Source organism: Photinus pyralis, unplaced genomic scaffold (assembly GCF_008802855.1).
Source record: "Photinus pyralis isolate 1611_PpyrPB1 unplaced genomic scaffold, Ppyr1.3 Ppyr1.4_LG1, whole genome shotgun sequence".
In the NCBI taxonomy this organism is placed as follows: Eukaryota; Metazoa; Arthropoda; class Insecta; order Coleoptera; family Lampyridae; genus Photinus; species Photinus pyralis.
The window spans coordinates 9504161-9516474 of NW_022170249.1; the positions used below are offsets into that span (position 1 = coordinate 9504161).

The 12314-nt window shown below is 37.2% G+C and overlaps 1 protein-coding gene across 1 annotated transcript; it reads left to right on the forward strand.

Annotated features, from left to right (window-relative positions):
* Positions 1-6396: 6396 nt before the first annotated feature.
* LOC116179992 (tubulin beta chain) lies at positions 6397-7952 on the forward strand. The gene is made up of 2 exons (XM_031499817.1): positions 6397-6555; positions 6608-7952. The coding sequence occupies exons 1-2, from the start codon at positions 6499-6501 to the stop codon at positions 7889-7891; spliced, it is 1341 nt and encodes a 446-aa protein (XP_031355677.1). The 5' UTR covers positions 6397-6498; the 3' UTR covers positions 7892-7952.
* The last annotated feature ends 4362 nt before the right edge of the window (positions 7953-12314 follow it).

Consider the following 12314-nt stretch of genomic DNA (forward strand, 5'->3'; position numbering starts at 1 on the left):
TTGCAATTCTCTATCGACGATTGTTGCACAATTATTGAGTGGTTAAGATGAGGGAAGTTCTAATTCAGTAGGCATAAAGGTGGTAAACCAAATTTAAAGACCATTCTTTGTTAAATTTAATATATTTCGGTTGACGTTGCAACCTTCATCAGAAACTAAAAAGGTTTTTTTAATGTGATTATTTGATACTACAGATAAGGGTAACTTACAATTTATTATATTGGTCCGAAACTGGTGATCACATTAATTAGATTAAATTTATGTTATGAAGCATAGCTCTATTATTAACAAAATTGACCAGGATGTTGACAGATTACATATTCAAAAACATACAAACAAGCCAAAAAGGCCAAAATTACGACATTTAATCCGTGCGACCAACAGGTGTTAAGTTATTTAAATTTTTGACAGGTACCAACTTTAGTAGTAAACTAGAAAGTGACTGGTACCAACTTAAGTGACAACCAAACCGAAATATATAACTCGCTAGGAAAGATTGCCGGTCACAGCACACCGTGTGTCGATTTACAATCTATGTCCGAGCGACTTCCGGAATAGGATCGTCCCAATGTTAAACGAAAAGTCTTTTTGTTCAACATTGACACGATACTCTCCCAGAAGTCGCTCACACCTTTAGAAAAACATAGATTGTAAATCGACACACGGTGTGCTGTGACCGGCAATCTTTCCTGGCGAGAGGTGTATTAAATTTATCAAAGAGTGGTCTTTATATTTGGCTTACCACCTTTATGCCTACTGGACTAGGACTTCCCCCATCTTAACCACACAATAATAGTTACCAGTACCTAGTGCTGAAAGGGATACTTGATTGTTGCACATTCATCTATAATTAGCGCTCTTATTTAAAGAGGGTTTTAGTTTCAATTGTCAGTTTTAATTTATGTTACCAGTTCCATTTCAATTTTAAGTATAAATTCCGGATACGTTTTACATACGCATGTGGATAACCTTGGAGTAGGTAAATTCATCATCGGTGCCCGCGTGCCAAAACCTTTTGACAGAATTTCCATATGCTAAGCAGCCGTCATTTGCTGAAATTGGGTCACTGGGTCATGCACCAGATTTGAAAACAAGATTCGATCCTTAACCAAGAAACCACTTTCTAGCGTATTAATCAATGACTATTTTTGCCCCTTCCAGATTATATGCGATCACTTCTAAGTAATTTTGTTAACGTCACTATCTATATTTATTATCTTGCTAGCTCTGTGAAGTCATGATCAAATTAAACCCTTCGTATGCTATTGGCATCCCTCCACTTCCTTTTGAAGCGATTGCCCAATTAAGTATCGTACTTGTGATCAGAGCATTCGGAGCTCTGCAGCTTGGGAGTTTTCATTTATTTGCAGATTTATGGATCCGGAAACTGAGCTCACTTCTCTGGATAGCATCTTATTAAATTAAGGTAAGCGTCGCCTTATATGTTTTACTTGTATTTGGCACTACACGTGCGCATTTGTGTTCGGAACACCAACTGCATTGTGGGAACTTGTTTTAAGATCCAGTAATTAATTTAATCGATCATTGTTGATAGGAGTTTTGTTAAACTGGGAGTTTACTTTCGTAAAGTCTAGATATTCAGGGTTGTAAGTAACGTGAATTATCATTCTGAACATTTGAATATTTGTGTACGCGTTTTGGCACTCTTTTTTCATTACTCTCCCTTGATCTTAGATCTACATCAATGAAATTTATTTACGCTAAATCAATCTATTGTAAGTGAATTACATAATGATATAATCGACACAGGTCACTTGCAAATGGGTTTTATCCCAAAACAGGAGTTTGTATTTTAAACGCGCAGTGAAGGTACCTATATATCCGCCTTGAAGCCTATAAATAAGGCAACCAGGAGTAAAACAAGTAAAAGAGTAACATAACAAGAAGAACCGCATACCTACGATTTTCAATAGGGAAATTTTTAACACCAAGCTACATGTCAGTGAAGTTAGCCTTGCCCAATAAAAAATCCAGAAACTGGGGTATTATCGTTTGTTTTTTGTTAGTTTTTGATTGTTTTGACAAAAAAATCGTTGTAAATGGGCGAAGCTAACTTCACATTGCCCGACCCACATTTGATTTCTCACAGTTTAATAACATTCTAGCAATTCATAAATTTAATTACTGTTGGTTTTTTCCTTTCGTACATCTGTAGTTTGGCTATAATCAACGTTTGTTTCGCGAAATCTGCTTTACAATAAAATAAAATGTGGGCAGGCCTACTTTACACTAACTCGACCCAGAATAAATTTTTAATTACGCTGCTGTTAAAATGTGCAGAATCGTTAGTTTTTGATTGTTTTGACAAAAAAAGTTTGTTTTGCAAAGCGATAGGTATTAAAAAACTTGCAAAATTGGCTATGTGCTGTCTGTCTGTTTGTCCCATCGAGATCTCGGCCCCTGAGCCACCTAGAGACTTCGGGTTTTCGCTAATTGATAGCTGCTATGGCCTACATTTGCCCGTTACTCATCATTTACAAAGTTTTGATACATTTTTTGATCGTCAATTTAGGAGCCATGAACTAGTTTTTAAATAAAACAAGGCAAGTTTATAATTAGTGAAGCAACTGAAATCAATGTTTTTAGCTTATCCCAACAATTTGAAGAGATTTAGTTACAGACAGTGAATTAACATTAGCCACAATTTTGAGGGTATTGGAAAAAAACAAGTTTGCAAATTAGAAGAGTTATACTTATACCTCTACTTCCAACAAAATGGAGAGCAACCACACAACTTTCACAGAATTGTCGAACTTTTGCTGTGTAAAAAAAGAACTTGAATTCAATTGACCCTCAAAACGATAGCCAAACCTTCCAATTCAGTGTTAAGGTCTCAAAAATGTACTGAGAAAACGTTTGTGACGGCTTTAACATACCTACAGCCTACAGGTATCTGTTGTAACTTGTAAATTATTTTTATATTACTTATTTCACTTGTTATTTTCGTTTTTTAACAACCTACCATAAGTACTATTTCCAGTCATTGTTTTGAATACGATTATGCATTTTTATCATTTTTATGGATAACTAGATTGAAATGAAAATAATTGAACAAAAAACTGAACTCAATTCGAAATACCTATACAAATTCTAGAAACTTTCATTTTGGAAACCAATAAGTACAGTTATTTCGTACGGGAATGTGTCATGTTCTTTATAAGCTGGTAACGTTCACAGGATCACAGGCGACTACTTTTTAAAGTTTCTTTAGGTATTTAGTGGATTTGGCAAAATGTCCTGCTCTTCCTACATTGGCAAACCTGTTCATATTCGTGAGAATAGTCTGATGTAGGTATTTAATTTAAATGGCTAGGTACTTACTGTAACATTCGGGTAACCTAAAATTTGCTATTTTCATCTTTCCGACATTATGTCTATCCGTTTGGCGTTCAGCAAGTTCTGAAATAAAAAAACATGTTTTTATCCAAAAGCTGTTTTCCATAAGTAACTAGAAATAGCTAGCGTAGAGCAGCAAATCAGTTCATCTCATGCTGCGCACTCGTCGCTATCGATTGGTCCCCTTGCTTTTCGAGCATTGGCACTAGTAAACTGATATGTGCTCCTTTCATTGAAAACAGTTTGTGTCGGTACTTCACGTTTTAATGAAAGAAAATAGTTTAGGCATTCCACTTGATATTGTCAAGAAAGTCTAGAGAGCTATTAAAAAACCAATAAATGTGCGAGAACTGAAACTCTAGAAACTTTCTAATATCGCGAAGAAAGATTTTAAGTGCTTTTCATCGCAACGCGTACTTTTATTATGAGAGAGTATAATCGATATAAATTTTCTAAATTAGGCTTCATTGACAAACAAACCGAATGTTAGTTAACAATGGGTTTCAGTTTTTGTGTGTTTGTGTTAAAGAATGAGATAGCGTAGTATAGCTTTATGGATTGAAGTTTCTACAGAATCGCTCAATAGTTTAAGAATTCATTTAGTTTTGTGTCCACTTTTTTCCATCATCCGTCCTTACGGATGTGTCACTATAGGATCTTTATATTGGCCCCTATTGCGGCTTGCGCTACTACTTTCGTTATTTGGTTTATTATATGGTGTCGAGGTTTGCACCAAATCCTTAATTGCTTTGTTTAGGACCTGAGGGAAACTTGTCAAATGAGCACGGAATTTGAAGATTTCATTTAATGGTCATTGTTATGTCTTGTTTTTTGTGTTGGAAATTTAGAATTTGTGTCATTTAAGGATTGTCATTGTATTTAATCAGTGTCTGAAATTCAAGGAACGCATAATTAAGGAAATATTTAATTTGAAATCGATGTGAAAACTGTTGTTGGGCAAATTAATTGGTAAAATGACACCTGCATGATAAGCGTGCGCCGCGCTGGTGCGCATATGTATGGGAATCAATTTGGCAACTCAGTTAGATGTTCGTTTTTCTTCGTGTAACAACGGAGTGGAGTAGAGTGGAGTTGATGAATGCTTAAATAAGTGGAGCAAGTGAAAGACCCCGCTGCTCGGGTGAATGACATCTTGCGTGAAATGTTATACGCTTGTTGTTTCAAGTCGGTTTGAAAGACTTACTCGGTCAGCCAAATTTAATCACAATTTCGTTAGATGGGTAGTTGGAAGATTTAATTGCAAGCATCACACAAAAAATGTGAGTTTGTAAAAGCTTTAAGTTTTTGTGAAAGTGTGTTTCGTCAGTAATTATAGATATCTCTTGAATTAGTTTATTCGGTTCTATGTCCGTTCTGTGAACGGGTTGTGTACAAAAAGGCTTTATGTTCGCCTTAGATGTTTTATTACAGGTTTTGTACTTATCTTTCTTTTGTTTAATATTTTTTTTTAATTTTATAGCATATTATGTTAAAATGTCATTTTAATAGGTTTGAATGAGTAGGCTAAACCGTTCTTTAACCGTAAGGATAGATAAAGGGGATTCACGATAATTTAACCGGTTAAACCGGGTTGGTAGATTTTGCTATGGTTACAATTATTGCCACACTTGTTTCTATGGTAATTTCTACCAATCCGGTTAAAACGGTTGAATTATCGTAAATCCCCAATGTGATTACCTTAACCGTCAGGGTAGATAAAGTGAAACAGTTGATTGTGCATTCTAATGATATCTGTCATTCTTATGTCAAATGCACGATATAAAATGACGTTCAGAACATATAACAATTCTGTTTCTATTTAATCGACCGCGACGGCAGTACCTAAGCTTGCTATTTTTGACGTCTCTAAATTAAATTCAGAATTGTCAGAGGCTTTACAATGATTTATATGGCTTCTGCTATAAAATAAAGTTTTGTGTTATACACGACAATAAAGGGAAACTAACCATCTCGTGAATTAACGTCTTTCACTCAATGTTTAAAACATCCCTTTATCTTGTATAATAAATAACTAGTAAACTCAGTTTCAATTTCATTTAATTATTATGTCAGATTTTTCCTTTAAGTGTGCTGTACCCGAATGATATCTCTGATCTGTTTCAAAATTTATGCAGCGTTTCTGTTGGAATTTACGGAATTTGATTACGGCATAACTTTTAATTTGAGTGATTACAGTCAACGTCAGGATTTTTCTTTATGTCGAGACCCAGCTGTGCCCTGAGCTTAATTTTAAAAATTAAAACAATTATAGTTATAGAGTACCATTAGAGACGAAATAGACACTTAATGGAAAAGAGGGTGTTACTTTACAATTTTTAAAGAGCTGTTTTTGTATTTTTTGTGTTAATTAAAAGATTCCTACGCTCTTTCCTTCGGTGGAGCCTTCTATGGAGCGATCCTTACGTTTAGTAGGTTTAGTTTGATAATAAAAGCAAAATGGAAGTTATCAATTGACTACATAGCACTTATTGCAAGGAAGAGTTTTTTTAAAGCGAATCCTTCGGGATCGACCTTGCCTGACTGACGAGCTTCCATAAAATCAGTTGCTAGTGAGTGAGTATTTCGGCGGAGGCGAATTTTTTTGGAGGCCATTCCATTAAACTGTCAATGGAAAGGGGACTGCTCTTGCGGAATGGATGGGCAACATATGCGTTACAAATTCCTAGTCCCATTCCGACCCGATTAATATCGTTTAACCCATCAGGCAATCGTCCTGTACGGTACCTAATACATCTTCGCCATCATGCTTCCAACGATCTCCTATGATATTCTGATGCATTTTTGCGATTTTCGACAACGATCTCTAATTAACTTAACTTAACTTTAGAGCATTGGAAACGACACTCGTCACAGAACTGCCTGTCTAACGACATCAACTGCTTTATGCACTCTACATATCGACATGGGCGTTATCTCTATACGCTATTATTTAATATATCGTATATCGTATCGTATATCGTAAAAACAACTTTCCCAAAAATCAACCGTGTCTGTACGGAATTTGTCATATAATTTCGAGGAGGCTTAAAAACAATGTCGCGCTACCAGGATACCAAAATTTTCTAAATAAACCGCACATTTCATTTTCCGTGTTTAGTTTTATTTGTAAAAGAAGGAATAATGAGAGAAATTGTCCATATTCAAGCTGGTCAGTGCGGAAACCAAATTGGTGCTAAGGTTAGTTGAATGACAACGACTTTCTTATTTCAAAATAATTTTTTGATTGCAGTTTTGGGAAGTGATATCCGATGAGCATGGAATTGATCCAACCGGAACGTACCACGGAGATTCGGACCTACAGTTGGAAAGAATAAATGTTTATTACAATGAGGCGACAGGAGGGAAGTACGTTCCAAGAGCGGTGTTGGTGGATCTTGAACCCGGAACAATGGACTCTGTGCGATCTGGACCGTTTGGTCAAATATTCCGACCGGATAATTTCGTATTTGGACAAAGTGGAGCTGGAAATAACTGGGCTAAGGGGCACTATACGGAAGGTGCCGAACTGGTTGATTCCGTCTTGGATGTCGTTCGCAAAGAGGCCGAAGGTTGTGATTGCATGCAAGGATTTCAGCTGACTCACTCGTTGGGAGGTGGAACTGGATCTGGTTTAGGTACACTTTTAATTTCTAAAATTCGTGAGGAATATCCAGATAGAATTATGAACACGTTCTCCGTTGTACCATCGCCTAAAGTATCCGATACTGTAGTGGAACCCTACAACGCCACACTGTCAGTGCATCAGCTTGTTGAGAATACGGATGAGTCTTACTGCATCGACAATGAGGCCCTTTACGACATATGTTTTCGTACCCTAAAATTGACGACGCCCACGTACGGAGATTTAAACCACCTGGTTTCGGCGACAATGTCTGGTGTAACAACGTGCTTGAGGTTTCCGGGTCAATTAAATTCTGACTTAAGAAAACTGGCCGTGAATATGGTTCCTTTTCCTCGCTTGCATTTCTTTATGCCCGGATTTGCTCCGCTAACATCACGTGGAAGTCAGCAGTACCGCGCTTTAACCGTTCCCGAACTGGTCCTGCAAATGTTTGACGCTAAGAACATGATGGCTGCTTGCGATCCCCGGCATGGACGATATTTGACCGTGGCCGCTATCTTCAGAGGGCGTATGTCAATGAAGGAAGTCGATGAGCAAATGTTAAACATTCAAAATAAGAATAGCAGCTATTTCGTGGAATGGATTCCGAACAATGTGAAGACGGCGGTTTGTGATATACCTCCACGCGGTTTAAAGATGTCCGCAACCTTCATAGGCAATTCAACTTGTATCCAAGAGTTATTTAAACGTATTTCGGAGCAATTCACCGCGATGTTTAGACGAAAGGCATTTTTACATTGGTACACCGGCGAAGGAATGGATGAAATGGAATTCACCGAGGCGGAATCGAACATGAATGACTTGGTCTCCGAATATCAGCAGTACCAGGATGCTACGGCAGAAGAGGAAGGTGAATTCGACGAGGAAGAGGAGGGAGAAGCCGATGATTAGTGATTCATAGAAACGTTTGTAAAAATTATTGTGTTGTTATAAAAATTTAATTTGGAGCCTATACTTTCAATCAAATTGTTTCAATGTGGGAAAAAATGTTAAAGTATAGAATTTTAACATTTTTTAGATTTGTATGTAAACGCATTACATCTTCAAACTTCATACCTTGTGACTTACCTGATGTATATATCTTCGACAATCAAAACACCTCAACAAGTTCGCCGTATTCCTTGGGTGTTTAGTTTATAACCAAGGGTAGGTACGTCGCGTCGGTTCGGCAACATTTTAGAAACCTCTCTGAAGAGAAATGGAACCGTAGTTTTAGCGCATTTTTTAAGAATAAAAAAAAGTGTTATGCCCGTTTGCACCGACCAATTTAAGCGTAGCTCCGCTTACATTTGTCGGTGCAAACTGCCATTATTGTTTGCGTTTTGTCCGTCTGTCCGCCCGTTCGGACCCACTTCTGTGGTTGTGAACTAGGGAATGATGAGATGCTCGTTTTGAAAGTAAAACGTGCGTAACTTTTACCTGCGACAACCAATTGGTATCAGATTTTGCATACGCATGCCTTTAGTCGTGTCAATGTCAAGTAAAATTTTTGAAAATGAGGGGTGGAGGGGTCTGGACTTCTGGAGATCAACACACACGTTCTACCCTTCACGGAATTCTAATGAAAAGTCTCACCGTAATGAATTGGTTTGTATAAACTATAACTTTCCTACGCGACTCCTTTTCGTTATAAGTAGGTGGCCAGCGTGAGGGGGGAAAGGGTAGACATTAATTTTATCTTTCATGGTAGTCTATAATTAAAGGTCTCAATAAAAACAACTGTTTTCTACCAACTACCGTCTTTTTTTCTGACTTCTCCTCAAAATAGGGGATTGGGAGGGGGTTGCTTTTATCCTTCGTGGTACTTTAATGAAAGGTCTCAACGAAAGGAATTAATTTTGACAAACCATAATAGTCCCCCTCCTCGACACCTTATCGTGATCGGATATAAATAATATCTTATATCTCAAGATCGGTGATTGTCGGAGGAGGGCACTCACAAAGGGCGAATGCCCCGTCTGGAAGAAATATATCTATTGGTGATGTACAAACTTTATGATCGAATATCTCGAAAACGGTTTGTCGGAGGAAAGCAAATGCAAAATGATGTGTCTGGACGAGACATATCTATTAGTGAAGTCGAAGCGAATATCTCGAAAACGATGTGTCCGAAGAGCGTACTCAGGGCAAGTGGAACCTTTAGAACCAGACATATCTATTGGTGGTCTATTGGCAGAACGAGAGTCGGAGGAGTGTACTCTCAGTGTAGAAAGAAAGTCTAGATTAGACAGATCTACCGGTGCCGGCGATGCAAACATTTTGTTGGAGGAACGTACCTACAAAGGGAAAAGTGCAATATTTCGGAGAATTTCTCTAAGAGGGCTTGATTCTAATATTAGAGCTGTAACGGAACGGACCGTTGGTGGTGCAGGGCTGGTAAAACTTCGCCGACCGAGGAGAGGGAAAATAAAAACCACGTTGATTGATTGTAGTCTTTGTTGAGAAAACGCTAACGATAAACACAATAATTACATTTGGGCGATTACGAATGACGGCACTTACTTAACGACATAAGATTTAGACCTAAAAATAATTAGGCGAAACTACTGTAACAAATGGTTCGTGGTAAGTCTACAATGGCCCCATAATCAAAAGACGAGCCAAGGTAAAAGGTTATCTTACCAGGTATATTTCGAATTTGAACGAATGGCTTTGCGCAACGTACGTACAATAGGTAATAATGTTAAAAGAATTCTTTACATTTGAATTATTTTGGCGCGATCCGCTATAGAGATGTGTAAAGATCATCCTGAGGAGGCCCTCCTCCCCATGAATCATTTACCGAGAAAGAAAACATCGATAAATATACCATGTTACTACCTTATAAAATAACCATTTAGGTGCTAAACTATTTCGGTTTTAAAAAATACGCTTTCTGCAGAAGAGTTGTGCACAATTTATACTTGTTTTTGTGTTGTTGGTTAGTGGTGCAGAAAACGGCAATATAAAGTCGTAGAAAGCTTATAAAAACTGAATTTGTATTAATAAGGAGGGTAACTTACGTGGCATATCTTTTGGTGGCGACGGATTGGTGGTGAAATCGAAGGGGAATAATATGCAACAGTTGGTGTAGCGCATGTTTGCAAATTTATTTGTAAAAAGTTAGCTTTTAATCTCACTTAGGCCGGCTGGCTGGCTGCCTGGTTGGTTGGCTGGCAGCAAATGCGGACCCGTAAAAGAATGCTGGTAGAAAGACGAGGAGTGTACATGTAGCTACCGAGCTCGTGTAATTATCAACTTTAGGGACGGGGCTAGGTACTTTCATGTGGGGCCGGTGACATTTGGGCGCCATTCCCGCGTATGATATACTAACCTGGAGATTTTTCAGGTTTTTCCTCTCTTTTTCTATAGGTTTGGCGAAGAGTATGGTTACTCTTTGGTTTTGGTTCGATTGTTTCAAACTGGTGTCGTCCGAAAGGCCTTGTGAGCGCGCGTTTTTTTATCCTAGTTGCGAAATTAACCACCTTCGCGCTTCTCAGAACTCTAATCGCGGGCTCTTTCTCGTGTCGCCAATAGAAGCTCGAGCTATGAGGAATACCCAAAAATTGCACTTGAATCCACAAACAATATTCCTTCAGGCATGAATCAAAAGTAGCTGATGTAGTATTGGAGGACCCACCAATGGGTATTAACTAGGTTATGCATATACGCATTGGAAGATGTTATACAAATCTTATTCTTGTATATTTTTTACGAAATTATGCGAGAAACCACACGAGATACAACCATTGAACTATAAACAATGTAACTGGATTGAAAGTAACGTGATCAAATGTTACGTTTTAAACTATCCTTGCTCTATGAAGGCCGATATTCATATACCAAACGAATTAGGCCGAATGGGTTCGTCAGAATTCACCCAAATTTGTTCAACGTAAAATATTTCTGCCCACCTACTTCCAAACGATTGCTTTTTCAAGCACTGGTTTATTTTGGCGGGTGTGTACGCAGTATATAGCCATTGCAAATACTGTGGGGAGCTGTGCACACGTAACAAATTCTTTAATGCAATTATAAGTAAACATATTCGTTCCCTTGTAAGTGGTTGTGCGTAACCGAACGAATCCATTCGATTTCGACCGAATTCGATTGTATTTACTTTTACTTTTTAAACACTTAGTTTTAGACCTCCTATACAATAATTGCGACTACTTCAATTACATTATTTACTAATTTCAAGAAAATGTCATGGGAACACCACTGGACACTTGCCAAGTACAATGTATGGCGACAGCATCACATTAAATCACAAAACAAGTTGCAAAATTCTGTCTTTAAGTATTGAAACGAGTCACTAGATGGACATACTTCAAACCCAGCACTAGTCACTAGATACATATCAAAGAGTAAATATAATACTCTTTGTACATATTTAGCAACTTTACCCAGCACTTCGTCTCATTATAAAGTAGGCTCATGTTTGAGTACTGGTGAAGCTCTTACTATGTTTTGTTTTAACAGTGTCGGCACCCAATACCAAGTAGAATATTAGAGGTTATTATTTATTTATTTATTCCTCTAGTGTTTTGCGCCCAATTACAGTGACCCGCATAATGCAAGATAGTAAGACTTACTCTACGAATAAAGTAAACCAAGGAAAGGCAATGAGTAGACTAAAAAATTATAATTTTATTATTGTATCAAACATATGCCCAATGAAGGCTTAAACAATTCATAGATAAACCTCTACAACTATATACTTATAATTTATAAATAAGGTAATTAGTACAAAACCACCATAAATGGTATGTTTTCGGTTAATTAATTAAACAATTATAACACTCTTTACAGATATTTAATATTTTCGATTTAATCCGTCTCTATTTATTATGATTAGAACAATGCCATCTATAATGCTAACTGTTACAAGACGTCACTGTACGGCACAAGACAATAATAATATCACAATTATAAACCATGCAACAAGCTAGTGCTAGTGCACACTGATAATAGTACATTAGATTTAGTAGATTTACACACCTGTAAATTTTGTGAATCTGTTTCTAGAGAGATCTAAAGCCTGTCTTTATTGAATTTAGTTTCATTATCGATTATTCGAGATGAAAGTCGGCAAGTATAAGCTTTTTGGAAATGTTCACTAAATTTTAATGAAATAGATAACGCTTTTCCACTTAATCATGATATTGTTACTGGAGAGGGTTCCCAATTTTCAAACTCGTCAATATTTCATTGCACATTAAACAAAAGATGCGGTAAACATAAAAAACCAACAAAATACTTACATTCAATTTGTATTGCACAAAACAGTTCCATATCGTAAGCACTTATTGAGTTTGGAAGGCATGTATGGCCA